Genomic DNA, 26,667 nt, shown 5'->3' on the forward strand with positions numbered 1-26,667 from the left:
TTTTGAAGAGTTATCTGCCCTTGATGAAAAGAAGAAAAATTTAATTTTTTCAAAATATCTATGGTGAATGATTCATTTTATTTCATATTATGATAAAGAGAGAGTTTATGCATATATTCACCAAGAGATTTGTATGAAATTCAAATTACTTTTTACAATATCTTAATAACACATGCGTTGCCCATAGACTTCAATGTTTAAACTTCAAGGTACAATTAATTGTACAATAATTAAAATTTGGTAAATTCCTTTGATGGAGTATTTTTGTTTCATAACATCTTTAAAATACTACCATGATTTTAAAATCGGACCATTCATTTATTAGGTACAAAAAATGGTCGTTATACATTGAATACCTTAATAAGGTCTTGGTTTATAAGGTCTGATCCGAATGAGAGGTCTCGGTTTATAAGGACTGATCCGAATGACAGGTCTCGGTTAATAACATCTGATCCGAATAAGAGATGTTACACAGGTAGAAATTGTAATTTTTTAAGAAAGAAAAAAGGTAAATGTACAGAGAATAAGAAAAACACAGTTTCATTGTTTGTAATGTAAGTTCGAAGAAAATAATGTAGTACTTGTTCAACTTTACATCTTAAAGTTCGGTAAAAATAAAATATAAATAAATAAATAAATATAACACAGAATGATTTATGATAAAGAATTGCAAGGATGGCCAGTCACTCAAAGGACTGACAACTAGCCTACATTCTGGCAACTGATGTTTCCTTGTTACTTGTTACTGACGCGGCAGCTGAAAACATTTGCTGTTTCCTTTTTCCTGGTGATAAAGCAGGAACAAACTAGATAAAAATAATGTTATTCTGGGATTCATATTTAATCTTTTTATCGTCATTTATTTTTTCCTGTCCGAGGTTTAATGTAAATGATAGAAACATTCATTTAATAAAATGAACACATATATATTTTAAATCCAGTTTTCCCTTTCTATGCTGGATGGAAGTACATTTAAAAAAAAGTCCATCATAATGAATGATAAAACATTTATTGAACATCAAAAAATTGCGAATCGCGTTTGTGCCATGAGGAAAAAATGACCAAGAAAGCTAAGTTAAACTTAGTGTTTCCATGTACATTTGGATTGCATTTGAAAGTAATCATAGAGCAGATCAAGTCTACATTATGTTACAACATTCTGTTTTAGTACTCTAGTTCTGTGTGGTTCTACTCTTCTTATTTTCAGTCTTTAGTGTAAAGTTCAAAGTACCACAGAACTAGTCAAGTAAAACTTACTTTAGTTTTTGGATTTCAATTCATTACAAACATTTAACATTCCCCAAATATCTTCATAGCTAATAACTCACTGGGATTATTTATGCTTACCAAAAACACAAGAGACAGAATGTTACAGAAGAATAATGACAGGTGGCGTTTTTATTGTATACCTGCATAAATAGATCTGATCAGATGACACTTTAATTATTATTTTAAATGAATGAGCGGTTTTGTTTTTTTTTCCTTAATTGTCACAATGCAATATGCTTGGGAGAAGTAAATCAAAGGCATAGTCCTAAGCATTTTTCCGGTGTATGACAATGTTTACTTTATACTTTCTAGGTGGTGCTCGGCCTTAAATCATAACTCTAGGTGGTGCTCGACTGTACATGTATTTTGTTACTCTATACTTACTAAGTGGTGCTCGGCTGTACATGTATTTTGTTACTCTATACTTACTAAGTGGTGCTCGGCTGTACATGTAAATTGTTACTCTATACTTACTAGGTGGTGATCGGCTGTACATGTATTTTGTTACTCTATACTTACTAGGTGGTGCTCGGCTGTACATGTATTTTGTTACTCTATACTTACTAAGTGGTGCTCGGCTGTATATTGATACGCTATACTTGCTAGCTGGTGCTCGGCTGTGTTTTGTTACGCTATACTTGCTAGGTGGTGCTCTGCTGTATCTTGCTAGATGGTGCTCGGCTATATGGTGTTACTCTATAAAACTTGTCTAATCTGGACACCATAGGTTCCGAAAAAGTTTGCCGGATTAGACAACATTCCGGATAAGACAACATTTTAAACAAAGTTATTTACTGAAAAGGACTTAAAAATTTACATCGTATTAGACAAGATTATGGATTATACAACATCCGGATTAGACAAGTTTCACTGTACTTGTTAAATGTAGGTCGTTCTCGACTATAAACTAGACAAAAGTAATGGCTTATGCACCTCCATTGAAAATTAGTATTTACTATTCCAAAAATTGTTAATGATGTATTTGATGTATAAATACGTTACAATTGTTAGAAATAAAACATTTAAAGGCCAGACTGATTATCTAATACAATATTAACTAAAGAATAATCATTTACTAGAAATGCATGAAAATTTTGCTAGTGCTTTTTGGAGGAATAATTTTCTACTTTTTTATGTGTTTATGTTCTTTTTGTTTGCAAAAATAAAAAAAAAAAAAACTCAGAAAAAAACTGACACCACATGCGGCATTTGGTCATAGAAGAGCTTGGTAGGGTAGTCAGTATGGTGTTTGTATGGTGTCCCTGTGTACAGGTTTGTAAAACATTAAAATTAATTGTATTGTTCTACGCGTCGCCTGCTTTGTAGCTTCAATAAAGATGTAAATAAATCGAAGTGTGGTCAGCTATTTATTTACCACTAGTATGATAGTTCATGCATTAGCCTGCAAAGAAAAAAAAATGCATCGGCCATGGATAGTATAAGACTGCGATATAATCTGACAATCAAATTGAAATTATTAGAAATAATAATCTTTCATTTTTTTACTACGCGTTTTCCAACAATCATCCAAAAGAGATTAACTATAATTGCAGTCTACACGATCCATTGTGAAATACCAATCCCGATGCATTTTCATTTATTTAAATACAAGTCTGTGCGGTAATATATCTGTTACAGTTTCAAAGTACAGTATCATGAGCTCATAAAGATGTGTATGCTAATTGTCAAAACCCTGCCAAAATTAGTACAAGATTAGTGCAACATTCTATCCTGGCATAGACAATATCTTCATCTTTATTTATTTTTCGCCAGCCAGAGAATAGCTGACATACTGCCAATATTTAATTTTTTTTATTGTTTTCAACTGAATGACGCTCTGTCGCAGCAGTGGAAGACAAATACAGATTGTGATTAATCTTTTCGATGTTCTCTGCACTATATGTCATGTTTTTATTTTCGTTTTAAAGCAAGAAACGATCAATTCGATTTTTCTTTAATTTTGCAGTTGTTAATTATTGTCTTTTAGCATAACAAAAAGACCGAGGGCATCTATGCGATATACAAAACTAATGAACTTCTATCCGTGTATAAAAGTTTATTTCAAATTTTAGCAGGTAAATAGTAGGATCATAAATTGGTGAATTCTAAATGACACATTTTTTCACTAAGTCCAATCAAATCAGTAGTTTACAAACCATGTATGTTGAAATGAAACACTAGAAGACCAATCTGAAACACGAGTTATACTCATTTTCCGCTTACTGTGGGTACATATGTTATGTTAGAATCTGCTGAGTTCATTTTCTTTAGAATTTTTTTATCCTTAGGATTCAGCTGTTGAAGACGGATATTACCTCGGACACTTCCCGAAGTCTCCTCTGTACTGTTTCCGGTTGTACTTTCCTTTGCAGAGTCAAGTCTCTCACCATATCTCTTCTTTCGGTAAAATCTGTAAACCCTGGCTAATACTTCCTTCCTTAGAAGAATGTAAAGCCAAGGATCAAGAATTTGGTTTAATGCAGCCAATCTGAATGCTAAAATATCGGCCTGCCGATCTGTTGGTGTGGCTCCCGATGTGTTAAGAAGAATACGTATCTGAAAGAAAATAAAAATGAAGTATTTGAAGTATATAAAGAAAAACATGTTAGATATCAAATTTCTTTGTCTTTCTGTAGAACAATAAATACTTAATCAAATAAATTGCTTGTATTTGTAATAAACACCTTTAAACATGATAATTCTATTGTATATTTGCACAGAGGACTTTACCACATGTTAGATTGAACTGTGGTTAAACTCCTTGGAGAAATTTGAAAAAAAGTCATGTATATAACATTTTTTTCGCGAGAACTTTATTTTCGCGTAATAACGCGTGTCTCTCTGCTTGCGACAATTGCAGTCTCGTGTTACTTTGCTTTGCTAATGTTAATAGACAACAAGAATCACACCTCGCGAAAATGTTGTCTCGCTAAAAAAAAATCAAAAAAGCGATCTCTCGAAAATAAAAAATCCTGAAAAGATAATGATTTACATTACTAATATTCTAAGAGAAATTGAAAATAATTCCATACTTCTCTAGAATTTAATCAGTCTTTGAGAAAGGAAATATTTTCTTACCATTAAGGGTATCCAGCAAATAGCGTGTGAAATCAAGATAGCGAATAAAAAAATCAGTATGTAGATCTCGCTCCTCCTCTGGCGCTCTTTTCCCCTGGTGCTTTTCACGCTTCCTCGACGACCACCTGACGCTCCTTTACAAACAGCAAATATGACCAAACAATTAAAAGTTGAAGACGATAGAATGCTTAATATACCTAACAAAGCAAACATTATTGAAAATGCTTTGTCAGTTGGGTAAGTTCCAAAGTAATCGAAGAGACACCAGGTGCAGGGAAAGTGACGAATGTTACGTCCAAATTTCATCAATGGCAAAGACGCAATGAATGCAGCAAAAAGCCAAATTCCAACAAGCATTACATGAATTCGTCTCTTTTTCTGCAAGGAGTTGTAGAAATATGGATACCATAGCGCTAAATATCTGTCTAATGACATAGAAGTCATTATGCCTAAAGTAGCAACACCAGAGAAGATGAGCATAAACGATAGGTAATCACACAATGGTTGACCTCCTACCCATTTGAAATTGTTGTTGTACACAGCAAAAGCAACTGGACCTGTGGTCACTATTCCAAACACATCTGTAGAGGCCAATGCCGCAACAAGTCTATAGAATATACCCCATTTATGTTGCTTGGCATGCCGGATGAGTATAAATAAAGCCAAAACATTCCCTACTATTCCGGCAGTGAACATAGAAGCTGCGTTGATGGGTGTCTGAGTTTTAGAAAGTTTTAGTGTCAAGTTTGTAAGATCCGTAGAATAACAGAAGTTTGCTGCCATTTTTCTTTCGTGTTTTGGCTTTGAGGAGTGAAGAGTGCAGATTTACCACTGATCAGGGAAAACAAAATAAAAAAAAGTTCAACGGATGTCACTGTGATTAAGTTTCCGGGTGTATCAAGATTCTTCATATAAAAACAAATTCAATTAAAAGAAAATTAAGCTTTTCCCCAAAAGATGCTTGAAAACAGTTTATCTCTTTCTAATGAATACACTGAGTTTATGAAAAAGGGCACTATATATAGAAATATTTAAATAAAAATATTTATTTTTTTCCTTTGAATTGATGCATACAAGGATGCACACATACGAGGGGCGTTCAATATTATTTTTCCAAACGATATTACAGCTAAAAAAAAAAAACAAAATGGAGATTCAAATTTTTAATTGCATTCCTTCAAAGTAATCTTTCTTACATCTTATACAGAGATGAAGTCGTTTAATCCAGTCAAAACACTTTTTATAAGTTTTCTGTGGTATACTCCTTATATACTGAAAAATAGCTGAGCCCAGGGTTGACCTCGATTGAAAACACCTTCCAGATAGAGCTTCCTTTAGTTTTGGAAATAAAAAAAAGACACAAGGAGAAAGATCAGGTGAATATGCAGGATGTGGAGGTTCAAGAACTTTGTCATGTTGTAGATAGTCCTGTGTCACTTTTGCTTTATGGGAAGGAGCATTGTCATGCAGAGGTTTAATGCCTCTCAAGCTGGTTTTTTGGTCGTCTTTTTTTGTAAAATTTATAAAGTCTCGGAAGTATACAAGAAGAATACATATTTCCAGTGACACTTTTGCCCTATGGGACTGCATATTGAACTACTAATCCATTAGAGTTAAAAAATATTGCGTATAGAGCTTTCTTGGAAGTCTGAGTTCTTCTTGCAATTGTTGGCCTCTTCATATTCTTTGCAATCCAGACTTGATTTTTTACTTTCCTTTCTGGCAAGAAAAAGTGGAACCACGTTTTGTCACCTGTGACGATCTGATTAAGCTTCCTTTTGCCCATATCTTTAAACATTTTCAAAAGTTTTTGGCACTTTTGTAAACGATCTCTTTTCTGAGCTTTGGTAAGTACATGTGGAATCCACCTTGCACAGATTTTACGGTACTTTGATTTAGATTTCAAAATAGTAAAAACACTACCCGTTGAAATTCCTACACATCTTTCTATTTCTTTGACGGTAATTCATGTATCTTTCTTAAGAATATCACGGATTTTGGAAACATTACATTACTTTTGGTGACTGCTCTTGGAGGTCTTCCTGAATGTTTGTCGTCGGAAACACGTGTTCTACCACACTTAAGGAAGAGATTGCAAGGGACCATGAAAAAAATCCGCTCTATGATTTTTTCTCATTTTTACATATAATTTGCCTTACGTTAATGGTATCATAATATGAAAATGTCAACCATGGTCATCAGGGTTATAAAGAAGATATGGTTGCCATGGTAACCACCGTTTTTCTGCTATTTATGTAGTGAAATTTTAAGTATTCCATACAGGTATCAAAATTGAAACAAATTAAATAATTTTCACCAGATATTAAATATTATGCTTTATATTCATTGAAAATAAAAATTGTATCGGAAACTATTGACAGATATAGTAATGCCACAGTTGCTTTGGGGAGTAGTCATTGTAAATTTGCAGTAATATTTTCACCCCAAGAGCAGTTTTCAACGTCTTGACAAAAAATTGCCCAATGAATTTTCCTAAAATTGATATATTTTGTAACAATTATTATAAGTGACTTATGGTTAAAATATGAAGTGGGGTCTTCACATTCTTTTTTAAGCTACATGCATTTCAATACCCCCCCCCCCTTCCTAAAATATTAAAAGACTTCATAAATTTTAATCTGATGGTTTGTTGCTGAACCTTTAAAGTGCATAAACTGTTAAAAGACTATATAAAAAAAAAAACGTACAGATTAATAAAACATTTTTTTTTCTGAAAACCTTGTGGTTGTTGCTCATTTTATACGTAGAGCAGAATGATAGCAGAATGATATAAGTATCATGTACACAAAAAACAACATGCACATTTTTTTTTTCATCTCCAAAATATTCATTCCGTTATTATTTCAATATAAATATATACGTTCTAAACCAGTGCACAGTGGTCCAAGGGCCAAATTGTTCATGCTCTGAACACTCATCGAGGTCTCTGCACTGTGACTTGGAATCGGAAAGGGAGGGGGGGGGGGTAGTCACTTGAACACATTGAATGAGTAGATTATTTCAGAGAACTTGTATCTGCAATCTATACCGTATATAAAATAAATCCTAGCTATTTCTTATTTGACAAATTTTACTGATTTGCTACGTAATATTTACATTTGCGAATATTTAGTTCGTCGATTGTCAGAGTTAACCTCTATTAATTTCGTCTGTCATTCTTACATGCGTATTTTTTGCTAGATTTGTGAAAACTTGCAAAAAGAAACCTTTCTTTTCTTTTCAGAAGAAGTGTGTTGAGTTTCCATTTTTTTTTTACCAAATACGACGCATAAAACAATTTACTACAACAAATGTTCACGCAATATATGTGCCGATGATTCAATGTTTACAATGTACATGGTCGATGTAAGCGTTGAAAATGCTAGAGAAGATCTTACATAGGAAAACAATTTCCTCTGCGATATTTTTTAAAAATACGTTCATGTCCAGCATGCAACCTGAAACTGGTCTATACACGTAAATATGAAAATCGCATTCGTTTATAAATGTAAACTAGAGGACGTAAGGATCCAGGTATGAATTAAATTTATTATGAAATAGATTACAGCGTTCAGAACTACGACAAAGGCTAGACGTGTCAAAACGAAAAAAACACATAGAAAAAAAAAATCTGCGTCGAGGCTCACCAACACTCTGCAACATCACATCTTTAGGGCCTATGTTATTCTTTCTCCGTTTTAAAAATATTGCCACGAAGACCTTTTGTCATGGGCGTAATCATGATCACGTTCCTTATTCCGGAAATGGTTACCGTAAATCTTCTTTTTTTTAAACATCACAAGAGTCGATCACGTGACGCTATGCAATCGCTTCCTTAAACTTGCTAACCCATCTGTAAACTGCCTTTTTTTAAATAACAGACCCACCATATATCCGAACAAATCCTTCATATATTTCATTTCATTCTATACCAAGGGTACATCGAGCAAGAATATACCTTCTAATTTTAATTGACTCCATACTTGATGTCCAGTGTATTTGGGTAGGTCATTTGCAATTGTAAGTGTGTGTTTCAGAGTGCACGGACTTGTTCCAAATTTTGACACTACATCAATAAAAGATATATTCTTTCAGGGATGACCAAATCCCGAATCGACTGTACTAATTTATATTGAAAACCATAAGGGACAAAAAATATTCAACACCCCTCGTACTTCCTTGACTTTACTTATAGAAAAAATATATTTAGATTGAGAATCTAGATATGAATGTTGAATAATGTTGAATTATGTTGTCATGTTTCAATTAAATCATTTCTGTGGATTGTTAGTTTTCGAGGGTCTCTACAGCCCAGTAACCTAGTACTTCGGTACTAGCTTGAAAATACGGATGTATATTTCATTGCTGTGGTAAATTTTAGAACTTTTTTTTTCAAAATTAAGGATTATATCCCTCATGCTTAGCTCTGATCTTTCGAGGTATTTGGCTCCAGTCTTTGGCATCTTTTTTCAGCTCCTCCAAGTCTGTTTAATTTAAATATTTTGGATTTCCAACGTTTCTGCTTGAGCATCACTGAATAGACATAATTTGTCGAAATGCGCATCTGGTGCATCAAAATTTAAATCAAATTAAATTAAAGTCCAGTTAAATTAATGTCCAGGCTTTTTGACATCATAGGCAGCTGCCTTTTCTGTTTGTGTGTAAAACTTTCGTTTCCAGACGATATCTCAAAATGCTTTTGCGGTTAACAACAACAGTCCCTATGGCCTAAAGAAGATTCCCAATGATATTGAAGCCAAAAGGTCAAAGGTTAAGGTCAAAATTCATACATTCTATTTATGGGTAACACTTTTGTTTCCGGACGATATCTTGAAAAGTCTCTGAGCGTTTCCAGTGAAATTATATATCACAACTCCTTATGGCCTTAAGAAGACCCCTTTTGATTTTAAGGCCAAAAGGTCAAAGGTCATAAATTCATACATTGCAAATAAATTTTTACAGATGAAACCTTTAGTTTTCTTTGAGCTTCCTTAAATAAAATTTTTATGGCCCAAAGAAGATCTCAGTTGATTTTGAGGTCAAAAAGTCAGAGGTGAAGGTCATAAATTCATACATTCTGTCTGCTAATCTGTATCCAAACTATTATATCTTTAAAAGACTTAAAAACACATTTTCATTTTAAGGTCAAGTAACATATATTTCAAATATAGTTTTCAGATGATTATTTTAGTTTTTCTGTAATCTTTTGCAATTGAAAGTTTGGTCATGAATTTCTTTGACTCCAAAAAAATTCTATTAGATAGATAGTTTTCGAATGACGTATTTTCCCTTCGAGTTATTCCCCTTGGCTGCCATCTTGGACGTCAAACCGATGAATTTTCCTCTTTGAGCAACCAATTTTAAAGATGTATGGCAAAAATGGAGGAAAAAATCTTTAAGTATTTAAATTCTGAATTAAAGGAAGCTTAACAAACGTATATTAGTCAGAAAAATAGTGTTATACAACTGAATGTCCATTGTGACTATTTTAAATTGGTTGAATAATGAAGGAATCTGGACATGTTGACCTCCAATATAACGGAAAATGGGAAATAACTCGTGCTAAAATTGCGTCTATCGTAAACTATCTATTGACTTTTAGTACAAGGTGAAATTACACCAATCATTCAACAGAATGGTAACTGAATGGTCGCTGTGAAAGGTCACTGAAAAGATCCTTTCCCGTGACTTTTCCGTGATCTTTCAGTTATCATTCAGTCGACTGAATGGCAGATACATTTCAGTGGCCCCTCTGTTATCTTTTAGTTGTATCTTTTCATTAAATAATCGGCATATTTTTTAACTAAGAGATTTTATTTCCCCTTCTCTTATTATAATGGTATTAAATCAGTCTATTTTCGAATAAAAAAGAATTTTAAAAAAGTGAATCTAAGAAATAATGCTGGCAGAAACCCGGGGCCTCCCGCATGGTAATCTGGGACCTTATCCATTACTTCGTCTTGATGAAAGATGATACGATTTAAATCAATAAATTGGTCGAAATCGAATTGGGACACCTACTCACATCGATAAGCTTGGAGATGTGTATATATCTTGTATGCATTTTGATAATTCTCTGTAAATTGCTCGGACTTTGATGGCAAACTAATCAAATACACATCTCTTATCGGAATGATGACAATAACCGGCGTTGGGCATCTGTTTCTTAAAGAAATAATTCAAAATAATTCAAAATAAATTTTTACCTTGGAGAACGTTGTAAATTTTTCATCTAAAATATTATGTAAAATAATTTTAGGACGATATATTTAAAAGAAACTGAAACATCATGCGATTTTAACAATTAAGAAACCAAATTTATAATATAAAGTTTCTTTAACAAGAAGCATAAATAATTAATTCTGTCTCTTCTTTCACTGCGAGATATTTCCATGAAAACTAACCGCATTAAATGGACATAAGAATTATGAAAACTACATTACAGCTGAAAAAAATTAATAAAAAGAAGAAAACTTTTTTTCTTGTATATATTCAGAACATTTTGACCGATATCCTCGATTTTTTTTTTCAAATTGATTGATTAATTATTCATTTAAAAACTTATTAAATGAATACGTAAGCTTGTGAAAACATATTTCACCGATTTAGAGATTTTACCGAAAGAAAAAATGAGACAATTCTATGAAAGTTAATAAAATTCTTATAAGAATATTGGATTATTATCTTTTATCATTTAAATAATCCTCTTTTTCTAAATTGATTTTATGCAATAAATTCGAAAAATCATTTTGAATTTTATGAGTCCACACAGTTGAATTGTAATTTTTAATATTAATAAAATTATACTTAGACATAGTTTTTAAAGTCTATGATGACAATTTAACATTTTAGTACACAATTTAAAGACAGTTGAACATCTTACCATCACCAGTTTAGTGTACTTGAATATTCTTATTACAACAAGAATAAAAGAAACACATTCATTATAGATGTGAATATTTTTATTAAATTGTTAAGGAATTACAGATAAACTTTAATGAAAAGCCGATGAAAAAGTCGTTGAATTACGACTGAAAGGTCATTGAAAGGTAACTGAAAGGCGACGGAAAGGGAACGTAAAGGTCACTGAAAGATAATTGAAATGTGTCCCATGAATGGTGACTGAAAGGTATAGAAAAAGTCACTGAAATGTACCCGCCATTCATTGACTGAATGGCCACTGAAAAGTCACTGAAAGCCACCTTTCAGTTTTAACTGAAAGGTCTTGATTTTTCCTGTGAAGGCCAATAGCTAAAAGGTCAAGGTTGAACTTTTTTCTTTCTCCATCTGCATATTTTCCCAGTTCTTCCATCCTCCTCGCTCCATGATCGGGAGGTCGTGAGTTCGAATCTCGGCCGCGACTGACTTAAGTCGATGAAAAATGGGTAGCAACTGTTCCTTCGCCATGCGCTCGGCACTTTGAAGTGAAAGTTGCGGGTCCTTCGGATGAGACCTTAAAAACCGAGGCCCCATGTCACGGCAGGCGTTGGCACGATAAAGATCCTTCACTGCTCAATGGCCCTGAGTGCCGAGTAAAGATCAAAATTTTAAGTCCTTCACCGTATATGGTGACGTCTGTATATGAGTGAAAAATTCTCGGACGGGATGTAGAACATACAATCAATCTTTTTTCCTTAAGCTGGGAACACACGTTCTCTGAATTAGCTTATTTGTTTTGTTTGTTTGGAGTTTTTTGTGTGTTTTTGTTTTGATTTGGGGGGGGGGGGGTTGGAGTTTTTTTGGGGGGTGGGGGGGCGGACTTCTTTTCTGAATTGTCACTATGCAGGCTGTTTAGATTTCACTGATAAATTGAATTATTCATTTTGCTGAATGTACTACTTTTCTGAACACGTAGATACTATATTGATTGTTTCGATTTTACCGATAAATTGAATTATTTATTTTGCTGGTTGTTCTACTTCCCGAGCAGAAATATGATATATTCTGCATAGGTAGACATCTACCCTCAGTGAAATGTTTACTGAATGCAAAACTTCACTGAAAGCGAATAACAGACAATGTTCTATTTTCAAATTTCATTTAAAAAGCGGATTCATGGTTTCCTGATAAACAGCATATATGTTTTCAATTGTTCCTTTACATATTATTTCCGCATCAATTTACATCAAAATAAAAAAAAGAATAAATTTTTCATAATTTTAATCATATTTGGAGGGGTTAAGACATTTAGTACAGTATACCTTATTGGCTAAAATATCTACGTGTTACCACTGTCCCTGATTTAAAAATTTCTGGTTTTCAAGTAATTCATTTAATAAAATCGTAATACAGTATATTCATATACCAGTCATGAGTGTCATTTGTTTCATGCTTGAGTCAAATGTATTCTTTAAAGGACTATGAAATTAACCCAAAGATCCCAACTGGGGTTTTTATGTAACTAAAGAAGGATCTAAGAAAATTGTTAACTGTAGAGTAAGGTGTATATATCAAACCTAGGAAGAGGCATTTCAGCTCTAGGTAATTATATCTCAAAACAGGAACACAAAACTGTCCAAAGCAATTTGTTAAAACAATGGGATTGACTGTAATAACTACAGTGTTTATAGAAGTATTCAAGCAAGTTTGTTTTGTTCTTTGATTCATAATTAATAAACTTAATTTACACAACTGAAACTTGAATTGGAAAACTTTTTTTTTGTTTTTAATATACAGCCAGGGAAATGAGTTCAGTTTTAAGTGAAAGGTTTTGATTTTTTCTGTGAAGGCCAATAGCTAAAAGGTCAAGGTTGAACTTTTTTCATTCTCCATCTGCATATTTTTCCAGTTCTTCCATCCTCTTCTTTTCTCCTTAAGCGGGGAACACACGTTCTCTGAATTAGCGTATTTGTTTTGCTTGTTTGGAGTTTTTTTTTGTGTGTTTTTGTTTGGATTTGGGGTTTTTTTTTTTTGTTTGTTTGTTTGGTTGGTTGGTTTTTTTGTTTTTTTTTTCGGGGGGGCGAAGGGGGGGGGGAGGACTTCTTTTCCGAATAACCACTATGCAGGCTGTTTCGATTTCACAGGTAAATTGAATTATTCATTTTGCTGAATGTACTACTTTTCTGAATACGTAGATACTATATAGGTTTTTTCTAGTATTTCACATGACGGGAAATACCGGTTTTTTACCACTGTTATTTCCGGGCAACCCTCTGAAATAACATTCGATAAAATAATGCATATTTGTAATTAAATAAGCAAAATAATGTTCAAACAACTGTAAACAACAGTTTCCTTTAAAGATTGTTAAAAACCTGTCGAATCTCAAAATCTACGGTGCAAAGGACAATTTAACCCTAGTTAAACTAACATGCCCCTTTTCTATCATTTGACAAACGAAATGCTTCCACACTGCTGTCAAAATTAATAAGTTTCTTTTCATCTAACTAACAGCTGGTTAATCTTAACTTTAAATCTGTTGCAGCAAAGGTCCTGGATATTTGAATTCATATCTATAAGGAATCTCTACAGCTTAGGATTTATTGCGTGGAGATGGATTTGATTTCTGTTGCATTAGAAGTATTGGAATCTGTCGAATTCATTTTCTTTAGTAGTCTTCTCTGCTTAGGACTCAGTGATTGTAGTTGTAGATTATCTCGCTTGCTCCCCGATGAACTGTCCGTACTGTTGCTCGAAGTCAAGAAATTGCCGCCATATCTTTTCTTCAGGTAGAATCTGTAAATTCTGACTAGCATCTCTTTTCTAAGTAAGATGTACAACCATGGATCTAGTATCTGATTCCATGATGCCATTCTTAATGCAAGAAGATCGGCTTTATAGTTTGGAAATGCTCCTGATATATTTATTAGAACACGGATCTGAAAAAATCACAAAATTAACTGACTTTCATTGTAATCTAGCAAAAATAGTAAATATCGTTTATCAATTGACAGAAATAGAGCCTTACCATCAGTGGCATCCAGCAAACAGCATGTATAACTGAAATGGCGATCAAAAATATGAGAGTAAAGATTTCGTTCCTTCGTTCGCGCTTTTTTCCTCTAGTACACTTTATGCTCCCACGACGAGATCCGTAAGCTCCCTTGGAGATTGCAAAAATAACAAGAGTATTAAAACCAGTAGAGAATACAACAGCAAGCATTCCCAGTGACGTGTATAATATCGAAAACGCTTTGTCCGTTCTGTACGTTCCATAATAATCAAAGAAACACCAAGTGCATGGGAAATGGCGTATATTACGGCCAAATCTCATCAGTGGCAAGCAGGCTACCAGTGCAGCAAAAATCCAAATTCCAACAAGCATTACATGGACTCGTCTTTTCTTTTGTGATGAATTATAAAAATATGGGTACCATAACGCTAGATACCTGTCCAGTGACATTGCAGTCACAATGGTTAAGGTGGCAACACTGGCAAATATGAGCATGAAGGACAAATAATCACACACTGGTTGACCACCCACCCACATGAACTTGTTGTTATAAACAGCAAAGGCCACTGGGGAGGAAGTTATTATACCAAACAGGTCTGTGAAAGCTAGTGCACTGACAAGTCTGTAGAAAATTCTCCAGTTATGCTCGTCTGCATGTCGGATTAGCAACACTAAAGCCAAAATATTTCCTGATACTCCCAAAGTGAACATGACTGCAGAGTCAGCTGGTGACACAGTTTTTGATAATTTAATTGTCAGATTTGTAAGATCTCCTGAGTAACAAAATTTTGCTGCCATTTTCTTTTGCTGTATCCAACGTCTTCTGGGACTTTTCAATAGGTATGTGTTTTTATTGTCTCCTTACACTTTAAAAATACGACGTACAAACGGATGCATTGGGTGTCATCCGCGCTTCCGGAAAGAAACTAAAATTAATAGAAAGCTTAAAAGCAGAATGTTAAAAGGTTCCTTGCGGGTACAATCGATTTAGATCTATTTCAGACCTCTCTGCAGCGATCTTGTTTATACTTAAAGCTCCTTCATCTTTATTGCATGTCCACATTTTTCAAAACCAGCTTCTACGAGGATTCAGGAAGTCCAATAATTTTTAAATTAGAAAGCTTTTCAATATGGATTGCTATTTTCAGATATATTACATGTATATGAAAATCAAGTACAGATACGGAACACTTTTTTACGATCATTAATTGGAAATAGACAAGTTTAACACTGCCATCAACTGTGAACACGTTTTCTTCTTTTGGGGCCAAGGAAAAAACACCATCCCCTTCTAATTAAAATAGAACTTTGATGTATGCGGGCTTTTTTTTCTTCCGACACTCTTTGATTAACTTGTTACCACTTAAAACTCTTAATGTTTCAGTTTGCTTATTACATCAAGGAATTTCCATAAAAATTTTATCAATGGAGAAATGATACAAAATATTAATCCTTCAATATTTGCACAAAATATGAAGATAAGGAACGATAATTTAGCTCCAAAGTCCATTGAAACAATACAAATTTGGAGCAGAGCAAACATGGACCTCTTAAATCAGAGGTGGGATCGGGTGCCATGGAGGGGTAAGCATTTCCTGTCGACCGGTCACACACGCCGTGTGCTTCTTGTCATGATTGGTTAAACGGAAAAATCTGTAAACAATTCAGTGTGAAAATAATGGCCTAACAATTTGTATGAGAAAGGTTAGTCAACATTCGACTTAATGATAGATATTGTATTTACTGACGGGGTCAGTATATCGACCATAGATTTTGCATACTGTTGACGTTAAACAAGTCTTTTGATAATCTTGTTTTATCAAATTATATGTCAACATATAGCTTAATTGCCTCGTTTTAGAAATTGTTCGTACATAGAATATGCTCCTGCATATCAAATCAACTAGGAGACATAAATTCCATATGCAGGTGGTAATGGTATATTGCTACATAAATAAGGGAAGTTGACGGTAGAAAGGATGAAGTCTTCATATTTGTCATAATGTTTTGTTGTTAGGTTACCATTAATGTCCTTTTCTAGTAAAATATCTAAATTTGAAACACATGTGGTATCTTTTATTTCGAGTTTAACAGGATATATCGAATCAACTTAGGAATAAAAATGAATATTGCTGACTTACTAAACGTCGTTGATGTGTCTTAATGTTGAATTGACGGCCATAGCAAAAGACTTGTTTTCATTTATAAGTTTTTGAATAAATTCTGCTTCATATTAATACAAAACAGGCCTGCTAATTACAGGGCGCAATTAGTACACATTGGATTTGAAATCTTGATCTCTAAAAACTACATAGATATTGTCAATCAGAAAATCATGCAAGTTTTTAAAATCAGCTTCGTGTATAAAGTGTTAAAGAGTCGTACGTTTTGATGCTATTGATAACGGTATATTTTGTGATTTCAAACTTTATAAAAGTTCCTTGGCGTTTTTAAGCATCCACATCTGATATACACCACCTCTGTTGTACAGTAACGTCTTAAACATTAAGGGATTATTTCTTGATTTCTACAACAAAAAAGAATAGGAAGGACAATTTCTTTCACACTAGCCATGGAAACAAAAGCGAGGGATTTTTTTTTTTAATTACGGGTTTTTTCTCCAAAAGTATAATTTCAAACTGCACATTATAGAAGTGTAAGTGTCTCCTCAAGTTTCTAGTGTATAAAATTTCTAAAATTGCTGCTGTTGTCATGGAAACAAATTGGGTAATTTCTTAAAATGTGTAATTTTTCTTTATTTAATAGTAGTTGCCTACTGTGATTTCATACTATAAATATTTTATGTTTAGCATGTACAATATTTTGCGAAAAATTATTATTTGGCGTAGATTTGATCTAGTTGATGTCTTAATGTTATTATTTATGAGTATATGTGCAAGACATTTAGCGTTGTATTTGAATTAGCGGAAGTTGTTTTTCGACAAAGGCGCTAAAAACATACACAGCCAAATGTAATACTTTACATCATCCAAAACGACACCTTTGGGGGTCAGTTCGGGATGACATAATTGTGCTACCGATTTCAATTGCAAAGTTCATATTTTTTTCTTTTTCTATCTAATTTTATTCTCGCTGATGGCTAGGACAATCTCAATAAAAATTCCATTGTAATAATTTCATAGAAACAGAAGAAACATGAACATAGAAATATAATTTTTCTCAGTAACTGCACAGCCAATTCTTTTTAACATTAAAGGATAATTTCTTAAATCAAACCAAACAAAGACAGATTAAGGCAAAACAGGAATTGAAATGGAGAAAATGTCTGTTTGGTGGAGCATATGCTATTGCTTTCAAAAGCAAAGTTTCTAGTTTTTATTTTTATTTATTTATCTAAGTATTTATTTTGCGAACAGTGAACGTTGATGACATTTTTGTTCCTGAGTTTTTTTTTAACCAAAGAACAAAATGCATACTTTCACCTATAATACTTCAATTACACAACCTGAATTAATTGGAGTTTCTTTTGTTTTATTATCTTTCAGTCAGTGGTATCAGATATTTCAGATACATGTATATTTGTTTAAAATTCTACTTTTTGGATTACTGGAAGGAAAAGTTCAGTGAATTACAAGTTGATATAATTACCTGATACCATATTAACCTCCTTAGCTGTTACAGAACCTTCAAGTTTAAGAACCCTCTGGATTAGTGGTGTCTAATTCTCCATCCCCTAGTTATCGACCATTCAGAGTTTGTACAATTATACTTATATTATTATTATTGGATTACTGGAAATAAAAGATAAGTTTGTTCAATAGATACTTTGATCACATATAAATGACCATAATTTCTCCAAACCCCTCTACCGTTTGACATAAATTTTACCACGAATGATGAGGGATGGTGTATTTATATTATGACAAAAACTTGAACATCTCTACTAGATGTCAAGAAGAGAAATTTTCAGATACAGTGAATTTACAAACATGATCAAGGAGTCTGAATACTGGACTCAATGGATTAGATATTTTGAATTCTCTTAGGATTGTAACGTTTCAGAGGGTTTAGAATTTTGTTGTCAAGGAAATACCTAGTATTGCCAAATTATCAAAATATTCATGAGATCTTGATACCTTTTCTAATATAACTAGTATATAAATTCAATATATTCCCTTTTTTTTCTTTTTCTTTTTTTACAAAAATTGGCCCCAAACAGAAGGTTTTATACATTTATCTTAATATTAAGCTCCCAAAATTCTCCAGGTGTACAGTAAGGGGTAATATCTCAGGATAATTTTCTGCAAAATGATAAGTAGAAGTGTGTTTTAGATTGATGATATTTCAAATTTTTTATATTTTGTCCAACCCTAGGGCCTCAACATAGTATCTACAAATGCAATTCGTATATGATATCACTCAATGCATATACCAATAATGCAAATTTGCTCGCTAGTTTTCCTAGAAAAAAGTTTCAAAGTACAATGTATTTTTTAAACAATTACCAACTTAGTTCCGTCCTTAAGTCCAAACCCTAGATCCAAAGGTCTCGAGAAGAGTTTTCGTAATTTGGATGAGGGGCATTTTGTCTTTTGTAATCATTGCAAACAGCTTTCACTTCTATTGACGACAGAACAGTTACTACCTTTGTTACATCTTAGGTCTGATGCGGCGCCGTGAACGAGAATCGAACCCGGCCTCCCGATCACGCAGCGAACGCCCTACCACTAGTCTACATGAACAGTTCAATTTTGGAAGAAGACACATTGCTCTTTATCATGAAAATTGTTTTTTCGCTATTTAAAACGAGTAAACAAGATGATTTTCGAAGGCATAATGTATTTTCAATATATAATGAATGAAATTAACAAAAGGGGATAGATCTCTACAACCTACAAACAATAAAAATCGGTAAAAGGGCAAATAAGGACCCCTGGAAATTCATGAGGTGGGAATCAGTTGCCTAGGAGGAGTAAGCATCAATAGGGCTGAACTACTGGCCTGACTGATGATCAATGCATTCATACAAACAGTTTGTCTGCTATGTGTCCAGGAGTAGAGAAACTGGTTTTATTGATTACACATCATTATGACTAAAACCGTTCCCTTCTAAAAAATTCAAAAGTTTACTCACAGATGAAATATAACATTATTGGTTGAAAATGTTGAATTGATTTTAAAAAAAAGTCGAAGATTAAGAAAGAACATTGCCTTGAACATGACGAAAGACAGGGAAGGTATGAAAAGGTGAAATGTGTGACCTAGGTGACTTTATAAGCTGAAAAGTATTTTTTTCAGGTACATTTGTCCAATTTACTATATCCACCTGTTAGAGGATTTTAAAAACAACCAGTTTAAAATTATTTGATTTCTTAAACTTTCTTTTACCTTTTTTGGCAATCCTGACAGGAAGATATGTTGTTTTTTTTTTTCATAATATCAAAATAATGTAGTAAAGTGCTTTATTTTGATACTTAGTGCACTCTAAACCGAACTTCCGGTTAACAAGTGTATAGGAAAAGAGTTTCGGAAACGACTAATAAGTAGGCAACGTAACATAAACTCTTATAAAAATGTTTTGAAAACAGACCAATCAGCTTCCCTCATTAAAGAGCTAACCGCAGTGTTTCCGGAACATCATATATTGATCTCTGATGACGATAAAAGAGGACATGGCTCATCTTCTGATAAACAGAAATCAATTGTTACTCAGAACAACAATACTGGATACAAAATTTAACCTCCACACTTAGAGAACAAACCAGACTTGTTAAACGTGCGCTACAACAACATCAAATTCAACTGAAGACGTTAATGACAAATTATTTTGTTCTAGATTCATCATAGATTAGCTTGACTTTTTCTCTGCAGTATACTTCATGCAAGGTCTGTCGTCATGTGTGAATCATTTTTGTTATTGCGTACAGTGTAGCTGTAACTTCATTAATAATTAAAACATTTGCTTGGTCTTTGAATACTAATTAATTTTCTTTTATGTTATAGAAGAAGCGTTAGTCTTGCAAACACGTCAGCGATCAGAAGTCATGGCATTCATGTTATAATTCCGTTAATCGAATCATCAACAATCATGACAATTGTCTGCTCTTACGTCTTGACAGCCATTCAAAAGTAAAACTTGATGTTGACAAAATTGACAGTTATGTCATTCAAAATTATAAATCGATGTTGCTAAAATCGACAGTCATTTTAACGTAAAACCTGGTGTTGCCAAATTTAATTGTCATTCAAAAGTAAAAATGATGATGTCAAAATTACAACCAAGCAGAAGGCACAGACGTCTGATCGATTTCAAACTGGAAACATTTTTCTAAAAAACAAATTTGTGCTTGAACTAACACTTACATGAATCTCTTTTGTTGTTGTTGTTGAATAAATTATTAATTAATTGCAACAACAATAATTGCGTTGAGACCAATGACCTATCAAAGGCTTAAAGAAACCAGCGCTATGTGTCATGGTTAGTGACCTCAAATAGAAAAAGAGACTTAAATTTCCGGGTGTAAGAAAAATTATGTTCAGCCGTAGAAAATCCAATGGAAAGGGTGATTGGCTACTGTGCCTCTATTTTAAAGGATAGTTATTATGCAGAGTGGTATACTCTTCAAATTCCCAGAGTGTTCTCCCGTCACTAATTGTTTCCTGTGTGCTTTATGTAACTTGTACATATTTAATTGACTTTGTTATTGTTTAATCCTCAGCAATATAATGATATAAACAACCTAAGGTTTATAGAATTCATGTAGGTTTATATGAACACTGTATTGAGTCTGCCTTCGTTATGATCAATTTAACGATTTATTAATACAGAGCTTACAAATGCAAATTGGTAGTCATGAAATCATTGGTGTTTCATAATAACTCATTTTGTTTGTTGTTTGGAGTACTTTCTACCTTTTCCTATTAATGCTATCTTTCATCATAAACTTCATGTACATAAAACTAAACACAAGGTAATGAATACAGCTATATCTACTGTCTATTATTTTAACAAAATTAAATACTTAGTAAACCAGTAGAAAATGCAGTTGTGATTATTTGTCATAACAAAATTAAAACAATTTTTTTTATATTGTGAGGTACATAAAAATTATTTTACAATCATCAAAAATTATCTTAAATTGATATTGAGTTAAATCATAAATGATATCTTCAAGTTATCGTTCCTTCAATAGAGAATTTTGTTGTTTAGGCTAGTCGAATCATTCATATCTTATTCAGAACGTTTTTAAGTTTGTGTCCAACTTTCAGATATTTGAGCTACGGGTTTCGGCGAATTAAAAAATCAAACACTCGCAAATCTTAATGGTGCCACAGGCTAAAGCTAGGATTATCATGCTGTCTTAGTCTAACTCGTGAAACTCCATGAAAGTTTTGAATAACTTAAGAATTTATTGTGATACAGCTACGAAAACGGATTCCAATTAGTGCTATTATAGCTATCCCAGACTTGCTCATGCACAATGGTGAAGACATTCATGGTATAAAATAACATACATGCTGACTTGTACAAACCAGGATACTCAGAATGTCCAGGCAAAAGCAAGAAAAATACACACTTGACATGTCCACTGTTGTTTAGGTTTTCATTAAATATGACCAAGGTACCTAATATTCTATAAATAATACTTTCGAAGACTCACTTATGCAGAGAAAAACAAGATATTATAGTGGAAAATAAACCAAATATGTTTGATATCCGTAGATTCATACTGAATACAGGATTATTTTCACCCTGCATTATTTTTGCCAATTCATACTTGCAGAAATTTTTGCCCCAAGTTCAGTTGCGTTTAAGGAATAATGTTGTCTTCTTTGAATTCGCCCCATTTTAAATTCGCTGACTTGGCATGAAGGCGAAAGGGGACAAAAATAAAACAGTGACAAAGATTTCCCTGGATATAGTATTTATGTATATTATGCAACGTAACTGTATAATAAATAATTGTTGAATAGTTTAGCTATGGAATATATCTTGCAAGAGGGTTGCAGTAATTGTTCAGTTGTAGATTCATTCTGATCCCCCGTTTTCTATATTTACATTTTGACTAAAAAATGAGTTTTGCTCGTATGTCCTGGAGATTTCAAATCCCTCTACATCCTACAGGATCACTGATTACTGTAGACTGGCAAATAATCACGATGGTTTTCATTTCACCTTGTTCGCCATTCATCATTTTTCCGCGAAATTAAACCGATTGTGAATGCTATCATTAGTTTTTAAAAACGTTTAAATGCTTATACGAAAATTAAATTGATTTCTTGCAGTGTGAAATTAAAACCATCGCGACTGGTACTTTTTGAGAAATCGTGAAATTTTAACACTGTGGAACACTGTAGAGACGTCACCATATACCGGTGAAGGGCTTCAAATTTTGACCTTTACTCGGCACTCAGGGCCATTGAGCAGTGAGGGATCTTTATCGTGCTAACGCCTGCCGTGATACGGGACCTCGGTCTGTAAGGTCTCATCCGAAGGACCCGCAACTTTCACTTCAAAGTGCTGAGAGCATGGCGAAGGAACAGTTGCTACCCATTTTTTATCGACTTAAGTCAGTCGCGGCCGAGATTCGAACTCACAACCTCCTCACGGATCGAGCGCTTTACCGACTGAGCTACCGTGAACGGTCTTCAGCAAATAAAATATTTCCTAGTTTAAATAAAAATAACAAAGTACAACAATAAATATAACATAAAAATTTTGATTGGATTCTCTCATGTCATTACTAATATTCTTACATAACATCCTGCCTAAAGTTGCTGGTGAAAAATTCCCTAGTATTTGGAATATAGATACAACGTACTAAATGTCTCTTGAAATCCACGTGCCTGCCATTTAAAATACTAGGAAGGCTACCGTGATGTGTTCTGACGTACTACATCTGCTAAGCTACAGTTAATATGTTGTCACTCATGGTGAAGTGGGACAGGCGCTTACAAGTGTTTGTCTGTTCCTTTAATTAAATGACTTGAAAGATATAAAAGGATACTGTGTAGATGGTGCAATGTGGCACTCGGAAGTCAAACTTTAAGCTCTTACAGGATGTCCCTGTTCCTAGGTACCCAAAAGTGATCCCCGCCTTCTGCCCACGCTTTCCAGTCTCTCTTTATGACATACATTCTGATTCATTAAATTTAGGTTAATGTTTTATTATTGAGCTCTTTGAACTTCAATAATTACCCTACACATCAAGAAACAAGTTCTCTCTTTAGCCCTTTTTTTTGTAAGAATGAATAACGTGTACATGCAAAATAACTTTATAGAGGAATAAATAATTGGGTCTACCAGATGTTAGATCTTTATTTACACACTAAATTGTCTACGGATTTTTCCGTTTACCCGATCATGGCAATGAGCACACGGTGGATTTGATCGGTCGACAGGGCATTATTACTCCTCCATGGCACCTGATCCCACGTATAAAGTTTTTAGAGGTCCGTGTTTGTCTGCTTCAAATTTGCAATTTTTCCATGGACTTTTGACCTTGATTACTGTTCGTTATCTCCATATTTCATGTTTTTTAACTTTTTAACTCAAGCTGCAATTATGATTTGTTAGCCATACTATTTTATTTATGTTTAATTACTTTGTTTATTAAATGTTTGAACTTTTTGAATATCTTTCAAACAGCTCCAAGTTACATACAATGCTAAACCCGCTCTCAAGTTTGACATTAAATATACAGATGTAGGCGATATAGTATGAGGAATATGTTATTTACATTAAAGATAATGATGTTTACATTATATGTAATATGGTTTTAATTACATTCTTTGAAAAAAGTTTTTTTCATCATACATATTAATTTTATTTTTATTTTGATAACTGTATATATACATAAAATTAAAACAGCACACCAAAATCCAATAAAATTGAGCGGTACACATGTCTGTTCACATTAATTTCGAATTTACATTCTTCCTTGTTATAAGTTTTTAATTTAAATTAAGTTCCTTATTTGTATATGTAAATACATATGTAGTAATTTTTTATCTGTTTACTGAAAGTTGTTTAGAGATTAGGACATCCACATTGGCAGATATTTCCCGCTTTACATCATCCTAGGTTTGCCTTTTATGTTATATCTGTCCGTGAACGATAATGAATTGTATTTTACTGATATCTTACAAGGTAAAAATTAAGATTTATAGCGAAAATAAATATTTGTTGTAGAATGTTTGATTTATTATTGAATCAAATATAATGTTTTTATTGCTAGAAAGAGTATTGCTAAAAATAAATAGTAAATATTGTTTTAGTTTCATCTTGTTTGATGGATGTAGAGTTTCGAATCAACTGAGAGATATATACCCCGTATGCAGGTGATGAAGGTATATTGCTGCATAAGTAAGGGAAGTTGACGATTGAAAAGTTAAAGTCATCACGTTTATCATAAAGCTTGGTTGTTAGATTACCATTAACATGATACAAAAATAAGAATTGAGAAAAGCCAAACGTCCTGCCCAAAAAACTTTTTCAGACGAATACTACAGACAATAAATATCAAAGCCCCACTTTAACGAAAATCAATGAATAAATAAATAAATAAATCATTATTTTAAATATTTGAAAGGTACCAGTAGGACATATATCAAGTTAAAGGACACGAGTTCAGTAGACCTGTGATTCTACAAAAGCTAAGTGCCAAGCAATTTGCAAAATATTATATCTTACGATCATACAGATACAGAGTATGACAGACAGACAGACGCATGGTATTTCTAAGATTTGAACTGCTTTGTAAGAGGTAAAATAAGCAATAACTATTAATATTAATGATTTTCAAATATAAAAAATCAAGTTCATGAGGGAAGCAACAAATCGGACATTATAAAATTTATATCAAGATTGTTGAGATAAACGAAAGTTATTTTAAAGCCCTTCCTAATTAGAGAAGAAGAATTACCCACCAAAGTTTTATTACAATATTTAATGATAAATTTTACTTTGTAATTTCTAATCAGGAATTCTTGAAATGCTAATGAATTACTTTTTAAAAATAAAAGCATAAAATGTGTTCTTTTCATGTATTATATTTTACACTTTTTTAAGGTTTAGAGATTTTCATATTGATTATATCTTTAGATACTTTTCAAAAAGGGAACCAAGCATTGATCACAACATGCAAGCATTCTCATATCATGTAGATTAAGTGTTGCACAATATTCACCTTGCTACCATGGGACTTCAAAAGAAGGTCAAAGTTTTACCTAGAAATATTTAGGAAAAAAACTCTTTTAGATATTCTCAAGAATAGCCATGATTAGTCAATTAAATAACACAATAATCAGTGAAAATTTCGCAATAATTCAAATTCCATCCCCCCCCCCCCCGCCACACACACACAGTCAAAAGAAAAACAATGGATAGTATGGGTCATAATAAGGAATAAAAGTTGGAATGTAACATCTTTTCATATTTTCTCAAGAATAGCATGGCTTTATTTAATACGTATGTATACCTACACTGTATATGATGTAATTTTTTTTTAAATGAAGTACTTTTGAACTTTGATGAAGATACAAAGCTAATTTAAGCAGACATAAACAAGGTTTAGATATCACAAGTTTACACTGTGTAAACTTATCAATCCTGGATTGACTCTTCATTATAATTGATGAAGTCATGAATTTTAAGTTGTTCACAACCTACATGTATTTATCTGTCGGGAAGGGAAAATGATTCATATGAGAATAAAAGTTATACATTTTAACCTTATATCATAGAACTGTTAAAATGTAAATATGAAAAAAATTACAGACATCTAAAAAATAATTCAATGAATCTGAACAGATGAGGATTAATTTGCAATAAAAGCTAATTTATTAAGTATATAAGATAAAGCAAAATAAACTGATATATTAAGATATCCTGCCCAAAAAACAAGAGAAATAGGACAATCAGGGATCAATGAGGCACATCATCTTACATGTCCTTGCCTGTGTGTGCCAGTACAATCTACACTCTCACTTGTTTCTATCACCAAACACAATAGAGCTTTAGCATATATAACATTTTATGCATAGTAAACTCATCTCAATCTCACTTTGAAAAACATTTAACGTACAAATATAAGGTATTTTATCTGAAATTAAAAAGTCTAGCTGACCATTAACGAGAGGCCCAAGGGCCACATCGCTCTCCTGCGTACTTTGGCTAAAGAAAAGCAGAAATCAGATCAGCATTAAAAATTGACATAAAAAATAATGAATCTATAAGTTGACCCACCTTATCCCCCAACCAGGAGAGGCAAAGGAGGGGTCATAATTTGAATAAACTTGAATGGAATATATGGAGATAACGAACAGTATTCAAGTTCGAAGTCCATTATACAATACAAAATAGGAGCAGAGCAAACACGGACCTCGATTATATCTAAACTAGCTAAAAATGCTTCTATATTTATATAACTGATCATGGCTTTAGGAGATTTTGACAGATTTTCTCC

At 33.0% G+C, this 26,667-nt stretch overlaps 2 protein-coding genes across 2 annotated transcripts; both read right to left on the reverse strand.

Moving 5' to 3' along the window:
- Positions 1–3,318: 3,318 nt before the first annotated feature.
- LOC133190800 (prostaglandin E2 receptor EP4 subtype-like) lies at positions 3,319–5,146 on the reverse strand. The gene is made up of 2 exons (XM_061326488.1): positions 4,348–5,146; positions 3,319–3,825 (listed from the first exon to the last, which is right to left on the reverse strand). The coding sequence occupies exons 1-2, from the start codon at positions 5,128–5,130 to the stop codon at positions 3,478–3,480; spliced, it is 1,131 nt and encodes a 376-aa protein (XP_061182472.1). The 5' UTR covers positions 5,131–5,146; the 3' UTR covers positions 3,319–3,477.
- Positions 5,147–13,777: 8,631 nt separating this feature from the next.
- LOC133190801 (prostaglandin E2 receptor EP4 subtype-like) lies at positions 13,778–15,039 on the reverse strand. Its single transcript, XM_061326489.1, has 2 exons — positions 14,255–15,039; positions 13,778–14,165 (listed from the first exon to the last, which is right to left on the reverse strand). The coding sequence occupies exons 1-2, from the start codon at positions 15,035–15,037 to the stop codon at positions 13,827–13,829; spliced, it is 1,122 nt and encodes a 373-aa protein (XP_061182473.1). The 5' UTR covers positions 15,038–15,039; the 3' UTR covers positions 13,778–13,826.
- Positions 15,040–26,667: the final 11,628 nt, after the last annotated feature.

This window comes from Saccostrea echinata, unplaced genomic scaffold, assembly GCF_033153115.1.
Source record: "Saccostrea echinata isolate AGI-Se365-2 ecotype Australia unplaced genomic scaffold, CSIRO_AGI_Sech_v1 ptg000022l, whole genome shotgun sequence".
In the NCBI taxonomy this organism is placed as follows: domain Eukaryota; kingdom Metazoa; phylum Mollusca; class Bivalvia; order Ostreida; family Ostreidae; genus Saccostrea; species Saccostrea echinata.